Genomic DNA, 10,045 nt, shown 5'->3' with positions numbered 1-10,045 from the left:
TCAACCCAAGATCCAAACTCTTTTTTACTTTTTTGGTGTCTTCTCCCCTTTCATTTTCGTCCACAAAATAAATAAATAAATGTTAAAATAAAACTGCATTGACAAGTAGACTCAAAAACACGTCACATATATAGAGAGAAAGCAAGTCGGAAAAGTCAACAGAGAAATATACGTTTTCGTCTCTTCAATTTGCCTAAGAATATGTGTGTATATAAAGAAGCATCCTCGGTTCTTCGTGCTACACATTTTCCTCTGTGGTTGCTTCTCCTCTACTTCTCAGACTCCATATCGAAGCTTCATAATAGTTGCTAACATACTGTAATCAATTCGAGAAAGTTCAGAATAACGAAGATACAGAGTGAGAGATATGGGAAACTGCTGGCCGAAGCCCGTAGATGATCTTCCCAGCACCAACAATATCAAACCTACTACCATAGGCACAGGTAAAAATTTCTCTTTTCATCATCTAATTACTCAGTTATTTGATTCAACTGTGTTAATATATATTTCCTTCTTGTTATTTTGAGTTCAAGATAATGCACAGTCCACCAAGAACAAGATTATCAACACCAGAAAATCATCCTCATCGCCATCACCGGCTGATCTAGGTGGTGAAGGAGGAGGTGGTGATGATGATGGTCAAACTGTTCCTCCAAGCGGTCAAATTATTGGTCCAAACTTGAAACTGTACACTTTTGCTGAACTGAAAAGAGCAACAAGAAATTTCAGGCCTGATACTTTGTTAGGAGAAGGAGGCTTTGGGAGGGTGTTCAAGGGTTGGGTTGACAATAATACATATTCACCTTCAAGAGTTGGTGTTGGAATCCCAGTTGCTGTCAAAAAATCAAATCCAGATAGTGCACAAGGATTAAAGGAATGGCAGGTAAATACTTCCATCGATCGACTCGATATTGTCCCGTTTTGAACCCTATAACTATTTACCACAAAAATTTTCTTTGACGGACTTCGATAGTAGTTTGCACAAATCTTACATACAGTATTTCACTCTGGTCGGTCGCCCCAAGGTGGGGTATTCCAGTCTCTATTTGATAGAAATTAAATAAAAATTAATACCTTTCTTCACTGAATAAGAAAAATAAGTAGTAAGAACAATGCTAATACCAGGGCATATGTGGCCCTGGTACAACCATGCTGTACATACAGCAGCCTTCGTACAGAAACCTGTCAGAGCACACACATGGAGGGTGAGTGATCGTATTTTTTGATAATTTTTCATTCACGATGGGTCTCACACATGAAAGTAATCTGGCCAAATTTTGTGAAAAATTTTCTGTACAAATGGCTTAATACGCCCTGGTAAAGGAGAATAATCCAAATAATTGGAATGCAAGTAAATCAATTCATCATTTAGTTCTGGGATTATTTAATTTATAATTTATGTTAGGTTCGAAACCGTTATTTCGTTATTTTTTAATAATATCGTGCGTTTTAAGTAATTAGCTAGATATTGACAAAGTATATAAATTTTTATTGAGCACAAACACCAAGTCATGTAAGCTGACTTAGAAAAGTCAACATCTTCAGCCTGATAATTATTGATTTTTAGAAAATATAACAATAATCCCTTCATTTTTATATATTCTCTGTTGTTTGTTTCAGGAATTTTTAAATTGTATTATACACAATAATTAGTAGATTTTTTTTTGTATTCAATGCAGGCGGAGGTAAAGTTCTTGGGAAAATTTTCCCATCCGAATCTGGTCAAGTTATTAGGTTACTGTTGGGAAGAGAGACAATTTCTTCTCGTCTATGAATACGTGCAGAAGGGAAGTTTAGAAAGCCACCTTTTCAGAAGTAAGGAAAAAATATATAATAATTTTCATGTATGTTTGATATGCTCGTCTAGATACATAATTTGGTTGGATAATAACAAGCCTCTTGTCATATTCTTGTACAATCTAACTTAGCTCCCGCTTAGTAGTAATTTTTTACCCCCAAAAGATCAAAATTTTAACTGTTATTTCGCTATTCCAATCATAATTTTTGATTTTTTCACTCATAGGTGGAAACTATTTTTCTCTTTAACGATCAAAAAATCAATTCTTATAATCACGACCGAATAATCCCTTATTTTTATGATAATGTTACATTTTCAGGGGGAATAGGCGAACCAATTCCTTGGGATACAAGGATCAAAATAGCAATAGGAGCGGCTAGAGGACTTGCTTTCTTGCACACTAAGGAAAAGAGTGTCATATACAGAGATTTTAAGGCATCAAACATTTTGCTTGATGGGGTAGGTTAAATTCTTTGATCCCAATTCTAATTTTGTTTTCTCACTCAAAGTCATTTCAATAGTTTTTTTTGGTAGGAATTCAATGCAAAACTTTCCGATTTCGGACTTGCCAAGTTAGGTCCGATTGATGGTAATTCACACGTAACGACTAAGGTTGTTGGCACGTATGGCTACGCAGCTCCCGAGTACATGGCCACAGGTAGTTTATAACTCGAGTATTGTTTTACATCTTAGGATGTCACGTACTATGTTATAGAATTATTTCGAATTAAGACATGTAATGCTAAACTTTTAGGTCATTTGTACGTGAAAAGCGATGTCTATGGGTTCGGAGTGGTATTGCTGGAAATAATAACAGGCCTACGAATCCTCGATCCGAATCGGCCCAATGGACAAACTAACCTGGTTGATTGGGCCAGGCCTTTGTTACCAAATAAGAAGAAGTTGAGACGACTAATGGATCCACGTCTTGAGAATCAATACCCATCCAAAGGTGCATTTCGAACAGCCAAACTCATAATAAAGTGTCTTGAGCCTCACCTAAAACTCCGGCCTGATATGGAACAAGTTTTGGAGACTTTAGAACAAATTAGTACAATACAAATGACACCAAAGGACTTAAAAGCTCAAACTAGCCAAGAACAACGGCATGGAGATGGTCGTAGCCTGCATCACCATTGATCGGTCGGACCTAGCGGCGGAAATCTTCCACATAATAATTTACCCAGAAACCGGAGTTACTGATTAATACTAGTAGTTGTGTTTTTACTTGTACATGTCTGAGCCATTGGCTTGGAAACACTATATGGATCTTGGTGTTGGCATAAAAGTGGAAGACCCTACATTTTTGCAGAAGTTGACCGGTTATTCCCCTTACCAGGGCCTATGTGGCCTTGGTAATGAAGCATTCTTCGAAGTTGACCCAACTCAAGAACCCAATTATAGCTTGTTGATATTGTAGCACTTTTGTCCGAGAATAATGTTATTTAGTATTAGTGGTTTTGAAAATCAGTTTAAGCATCAGCATACTACAGGCCCTATTAAATGAGCCATTATTCGTTATATTTAATTGAGCCTGTAATTTAATGTTAGTAATGTTGCCAACTAGACTAGTGTTATTATCAGTAGTGTTAAATAGTGTTGTTCATTGATTCACTTACTTTTTCAAACCCCGTACGAGGAATGAAGTAGTCTATAAGTCATTTCATTAGCTACTATTTTGTGTCGAAGTGCTCCTTTGGTCAGACTGTTTGCCAGTTTTTAAATTATCGGTATTTCGAGACGGTTTAAACACATATTTGACAATCATTAAAAGGAGTATTCTAGGAAAATAAATTTTTGAATTGTAATTTTTTGATAATGTGTGATTAAAAAGAAAAAAGAAAAAAAATTGTGCTTACATGCAAAATATTTTATTGAAAGAGTATGTGGTTGAAAATGAGTATGAAAAATAAGAGTTTTGTTTTAATGGTTGTGAGAAAGTTAATTTTGCTATCAAAAAAGAGACAAGAAAAAAATAATAGAAAAGAAAAAAGAAACCTATGGCTTGTTGAGACAGAACATCATGTTTCATTTCCATCTTTTCATCTTCATATTGCTGTCTAAATGCAGCAAAGCATGTAGGCTAACAAGCCATCACAATAAAACTCCACAAATTTCTAAAGGTGGAAACAATTGTGTATTCCAGTATCATACCCCTCAAGCTAATCACACTACAAATTGCAATAACTTAAGTTTAATGTGTGTACTCATATTATACATTATTCAATTTCCGGACATACAGCTTCGACGATTGAAAGGGTTGAAGCCTTCAGCCAACTTCAGAACGATCGAATTGTCATTCTTCTAAAGTTGTCAGCTGCCCTCTGTGCAAATGAATCAGGAGTGAGTAAGGACATTTTGGCGATCCTTTCAAGCCTAGAATTTCAACTCAAAATTTTGACAGTTGGATAAATATATGGACCTTTGCTCAGATACCGGTACCAGCATTTTACCAAGAAATGCCTGCTATATGATAAGAACAAAAAATTTGTTCATATCTTATCTACACTGTTAAAGAATTGACATACTTCAAGTTAGAATTCGCACTTGAACTGTTGGTGAGGATGATTTAGGCTTCCAGACAGCTTCAACCCCAAGGAAGTAGATGCTGGACGTTTCTGCTCGAATCCCTAAGGACCTCTGCTACTAAAAGAGCCACTGATATGCAGCTGGGAATCCAGAAGCAAGGAGAGCTTAATTGTTTGGTTCCTAGACGTTCGACATACATCAATACACTCCTCGAGGTCAGCATCACATGTTAACAATACCCATTCAGAGTCGTCATCCAAGTATTTGATATGGAAATCACAGGTGCCATCTATACCAAAACGCCGAGCAACTTCTCGCAATAAATCTTTGTATCCCCAATTAATTTGCATGCGAAACCTGATTTTGTCTTCCCCATAAGTGACTTTGACTCTTAGTGCATCAGTTTCTTGAGATTGTCTGCCTCGGTCTTCTGGTTCATGTGGGAGATTCTCTGGCTTAGGAAGCTCCATAAAAGACACGTGGCTTTGAGATCTCCAGAGGTACTTTGGTCCATCGCCCGACAAATGGAGATGTGCATCACTTTGGGTCCTCTTTAGCAAGCCATTAACAGATTCTTCTTTAGACATTGGAACTTCTTGACCTTCAACGTTCAATATGTAAGGATTTGACTGACTCCTGCTAGAGCAACATTGACTTGAGCTGGAACTCTGACTGCAGGAAATTGGGGGCGAATAAGATGCAGCAGCCGGGGGACTCAAAATGCCACTCTTATGCAGCCTGTCTAATGGTTTTGAATTATTTGTCGATTTTGAATTTGAAAGTGGCTTTACATTTGAGGTGTTAGGGGATGCCAGTTTGGGAAAGTTGCAATAGAAGGACTCAATCTGCAAAGCACCTGAGGCACCTTGGACAGAGTCAATTACGCGCTGGATTTTCTGTAGGGAGTGACCAACCTTCTTGATCTTCCGAGACGGCCAACGCTTTATTCCGTGCTGCCTGCATATCCTCTTCAAAGTGGTGGGACAAACTGAAAATAAAGAGAGAAAATAAAATTGAAATGAGAGATGAAAAGTGAAAACTGAGTTAAAATCATGTACCAGAACCTAAAGAAACAGTTTACACACACACACACAAGCACCAATTCATCAGTGATAGTCCATAGGAAGAATATCTTGAGTTAATTTCAATTGCATCATCTTTCATTTTCCATTTAATTTTGATGAGAATTTTGTTACTTACCACCAAGATTCTTGGCAGCATCTTTCAGGCTCCCAGCAAAGTATTGTCGAAGAACTTGCAAGTTGATGACATTCTCTGCTTTAATACGTTTTTTGTCTGTTGTTTTCTTCGTGTACAGTGAGCTATCATCAGCAGATGTAGGACTTCCACCCAAGATGCCTGCTATTGAGTCCAAATCAGATGGATCTCGCTTCAATTCCAAGGACATTTCTTTTGGTTTTTCATTCTGGGATACTGAAACAGTATTAGCACTCTCTTGAAGGTTCATATCACCTGAAGATTGTGATGGTACATCACGTAAAAGCATCGAAGACTGCATTGGATCCACTTTTGGAACTTCTTTACTACGTTTAACTACTGGTGGAGGATTCCCCACTTCTACTGGCAAGGCATATTCTTCCTGCAATTCTTCTTCATCGACAATGCGTAAAGTCCAGCAAACTTTATGTATGACTTTAGACAATGAAGTGAGCATCTTCTTTTGGTCTTCAGGATTCGCACAATCCATTGGCAAAAAGAACTCCAAAACAAAGTCAGCTGAACCAGTAGAGACGCTCCGTAGACGTATAGCTACAGCAGCTTGTAATCCAAACATTCTTGCATGGTGAGAAAGTGGGTACTCTGTCTTGCTATAAGCAGTTACATCAGGAGAGAAACAAGGTTGATTAGTTCCAAATGCTCTCCCAACAACACCTTGACCTTTTAGTAAGTGGTGCTCAGAGCAAGCTTCATGAAAATCCTGAATACGGGGATCACCTATGTAGCAAGCAGAATCCACTGTTGAAACACAATTGGCTAAGTTCTCATCTGAATGCCAACATCCCCCTTTACCTTGTACCAAACAAGGAACCCAAGTCTGAGCTAATGGCAATCTGTGTGATCTACAAGCAGATTTGAAAACCTCTAAAATCTCGGGTAAAGCAGCTTGATAAGACAAATCACATGTCTGCAACAGAACTACTTGTATTAATACACAAACATATCTTTTATGGAGAAATGGAATATTTCAGACCTAAAATTACCTTAGCTTTCTGAATGTTCGGAACTTGAGAACTCCTGAGATCAACAGCCTATAAGCAAACATTTTCAGGCTTGCACATTAATAAACAATAAAGGATTTCTCATTACCTATAAATAAGGTAGTAAATAACCAGTTTATCTGGACAATAAAAGCAAGATCCCTCAACACTTCCACATAAATGACAAATCTTTGGGATGCAGTATGTGAAGGATGTCAAATAAGATTTCACACGTTATTGAACTAGGGAACCAATATATTTTTAGCAAGAATATATGAAAAGACCATGTAATCGATAAAGACAAGAAAGTCAATGCAAACACATCAATGGTGCTCTTACATCGGTAGTCAAATATGGAGCAATAAACAAGATCCAGCTGTTATAGTAGCATTTAACAAACGTTCTAATAAGATATTCTAGGCACATGTCTAGAAATTTTTATTCATTTCCCTCGACAATCACCAAATAGAAGAGTGTATGCAGTAATTTCATGACAACCCCAGAGGATTAGTCCAAGAATTGTCTTTGATCAACGATGGATGATATACGACAACAATAATGGTTGATGTTCTTCTCAGTCAATCTAAAAGGATAAGCTTTACCATAGATAATGCTTTCCCAGTAATCTTTCTTCTGCACTTCTGAGTGCTGTTCATTTATTGAGCACTTCGGATGATAAACTAGCATTTTGAAGCTAACAAAGCTCAAAAAGGTAAAGGGAGACCTTTCTTGAAACACCCTCTTGTATGAAAATATATGGTGAATTTAGATACATCTGTTTAGCAGATATATCTATATGCAGGGCTTTCAATGATGCCATGATTTAGTTAGACAAAAATCTTCCCCTTTGATTTGAGTAACGAGGTGACTTCTATATATTCGGGACTGTCCCATGAGATCTCATCTAGTTATGAAACTTTTACCAGCCACTAGAACTGCAATATTCAAAGCTAGGTAGGACGAAGGCACACATTAACTTCCTATTAGAACTTTGTGAAAATAAGAATAAAAAGCTGACCTCGAGAGCTTTGCAGACACTTTCAAGCTCGGGAAGATATTTGATCTTTTGCGTGGTCAAGACAACTTCAATGACACCCAAGCAATTGAGACTACCTTGTTCAAGAATAGGAACAGCAAGGGTTCCACGAACATCGTACCGTTGTGCATGACCAACTCTTGGGTACTCTTCTCTTGTGAAGAACTGAACATCAGGAGTCCACTCAGGAACCTTACTCCTAAAGACCCGACCAGGCAGTCCCATGGCTTCTTTAGAATCTTCCTCAGCAGGAAAATGATAATCCATAGAAATCTCTCTATAATGAGCAAGCCTCGGGCAATTACGGTCGAGTGTGAAAGGTTGATCATTGGTCGTCAGCACATTCCTTCCACCTTTGTTAACTGGTATCCATATTTGAATGAGTACATCTTTATCTCTAGAGCAATCTTTTATATCACTAAGTGCCCTCATCAATCGGTCCATTACTGATGTTAAAGCCCTAGGTCCAATCCACAACCTTCTGCTCAGCTCAGAACCTCCAACCAAATAATTTTCAGATTGACCCGAAGAAGCTACGTTGCTTTGAATATTTCCAATATAAGACTGAGAATTCATAGAAAGTTCTGGTCCTTGATGCTGATTAGTCGACAGATTATCAGGGAAAAATGATCGATGCCTCTCTTCTAGACTCTCCTTTAATGGGCTCCCATTTGATTCACCATTTCTTGCTTCTACTGTAGGCCATAAAAATGACGGGTCAAACAGAGAATTGGGAGTCGAAGCACTGTAATTTAGGAAATCAGATTCACCAGTTGTTTCCAACCAGCATCCTTCAAACAACAGTTCATCCATGTAATCCAAATCCATAAAACACTCAGACGGAGTCCCCAACATCGTATTGAGAGGAAGAACATCTTCATCCATCACAAATCTTTCTCCAAAATTCCAGCACCTATTTGCTATAGGATCCTAATCTGTCTATAAGTCAGATTCTCCAGAGCAGTAAAATATCGACTTCCTAGATTCAAATTTCCAACCTGTCTGATTGACGTAAACAGTATCAATAGAAAGTCTATAATAAACTGAACCAAAGAAGCAAATTAGACATGGAGATCAAGAAGGTTAATCTGAAAATAACAATCTTAAAATGAAATTAAACTATTCAGAGTCACAAAAATTGAAGATGTCACCAATCAGGAAAAAGAAAAGGTAAAAATTAACTTTACAAAAGATTCTTCATCACATCAAGATTCTTTTGTTTTCACATAAGCAAAAAGGAAACAGTATAAATACACTTTCAACAAAGACAAAACAAGGAAGAGAAGAATTTATGACATAAGAAAACAGAAACAAGAGAGATGAATTAAAACCAAACGAAAGAATCAGAGCCACTCACTGTGTAAAGATTCTTGGATATTCCAAAGAATTTTATTATTATTATTATTTTTTTTTGGTCAAATGCAATAAATTTTATTGTTCATCTTCTCAAATACCCAAAACTTCTTGTGGTCGCCTGAGATACAGGAACATGGCAATATTTATTCTGGTAGGGTCTAATACTCATACGACTTCTTATTTTCCCATCCACAAACAAAAAGTACTGCAACACAACTATCCCCTTTCTCAGTCTCAGTCTCTTACACAGATACATACATACATGTAAATATATATAATTTATCAAAACTTGTTATTATTGATACCCAGTAAATCCTATTGAGCTGTTTTAATATGAGAAAAGATTCTTGTTTACCATGCTTAGGCCCCACCATAACCTCCTTGGGCTTCCCTGACAGGTCAACTGTAATCTGTGAATTCAAGAAAGCCCAGCCTGCATAAAACTAAAACTGATATGCAGATTAATTAACTGAGTTTTTACAAAGAAACAAGAATTCACAAACAGTAGGTAAAACTCAAGTTTGTGGGCCTTTGTGTGCGTGAGGAGAGAGAGAGAGAGAGCTAGCGAGAGGGGGTTGGGGAGAGACTTTTAAAGCTTGCGACTTTAGATGCTTTTGGTACAATTTTCAGTGACATCAACTTGCAAGTTTAGTATTATGATAGTAATTATAAAATTAATAATGTTTAAGCAAGCACTATCTGTCCCATACTCACTACTTTTATGCGTGTGGTGCTGTCATCCACTCTTTACCATTCAATAAAAGATTTATAATCCTGTTTAGTGGAATTAAAAATTAAATTTTTAGTAAATTTTGATAAAAATTGATAAAAAATATATTATTAAAAAGTTGTGTGTTCTATCAAATACATTATTAAAATTTATTGTTTATTTTGATTTTAATTTCTATGCATAATAATCTGATTAAGCGCCTATTTGGTGAATGTTAAAATCAGATTTTTTTGTAGATTTTGATAAAAGTTGATGAAATATATAATTAAAAAATCGTGAGTGGTTAAAATAAATTATTCATTTTGAATTAAATCAAAATTTAAATTTTAATCGGTACCGGATACGAGCTAAAGGGATGTGAACCCTACGATAATCTC

General features: G+C 36.7%; 2 protein-coding genes across 7 annotated transcripts; one reads left to right on the top strand and one right to left on the bottom strand.

The window, feature by feature from the left end:
• Positions 1-228: 228 nt before the first annotated feature.
• Positions 229-3,467, top strand: LOC111409345 (probable serine/threonine-protein kinase PIX13). Of its 2 annotated transcripts, none has more exons than XM_023039398.1 (6): positions 229-443; positions 528-883; positions 1,680-1,815; positions 2,118-2,257; positions 2,333-2,456; positions 2,553-3,467. In XM_023039398.1, exons 1-6 carry the CDS (start codon positions 368-370, stop codon positions 2,936-2,938), a joined length of 1,218 nt encoding a protein of 405 aa, XP_022895166.1. In that variant the 5' UTR covers positions 229-367; the 3' UTR covers positions 2,939-3,467. The 2 variants fall into 2 exon arrangements, with proteins under 2 accessions (XP_022895166.1, XP_022895167.1); XM_023039399.1 differs by having other exon boundaries at positions 230-443; positions 534-883.
• Positions 3,468-3,806: 339 nt separating this feature from the next.
• On the bottom strand, positions 3,807-9,534 carry LOC111409344 (protein NLP5-like). Of its 5 annotated transcripts, none has more exons than XR_002705491.1 (6): positions 9,294-9,532; positions 7,565-8,584; positions 6,550-6,597; positions 5,528-6,473; positions 4,346-5,315; positions 3,807-4,264 (listed from the first exon to the last, which is right to left on the bottom strand). XR_002705491.1 is itself a non-coding variant. In XM_023039397.1 (5 exons), exons 2-5 carry the CDS (start codon positions 8,465-8,467, stop codon positions 4,429-4,431), a joined length of 2,784 nt encoding a protein of 927 aa, XP_022895165.1. In that variant the 5' UTR covers positions 8,468-8,580; positions 9,294-9,534; the 3' UTR covers positions 3,807-4,428. The 5 variants fall into 5 exon arrangements, 3 of the variants coding, with proteins under 3 accessions (XP_022895165.1, XP_022895162.1, XP_022895163.1); XR_002705492.1 differs by having other exon boundaries at positions 3,807-4,261; XM_023039397.1 differs by having other exon boundaries at positions 3,807-5,315; positions 7,565-8,580; positions 9,294-9,534.
• Positions 9,535-10,045: the final 511 nt, after the last annotated feature.

Source organism: Olea europaea, chromosome 14, assembly GCF_002742605.1.
Source record: "Olea europaea var. sylvestris chromosome 14, O_europaea_v1, whole genome shotgun sequence".
Taxonomy (NCBI): domain Eukaryota; kingdom Viridiplantae; phylum Streptophyta; class Magnoliopsida; order Lamiales; family Oleaceae; genus Olea; species Olea europaea.
Note: the sequence above shows the minus strand (reverse complement) of the source record. Positions and strands in the feature narration are given on the sequence as shown.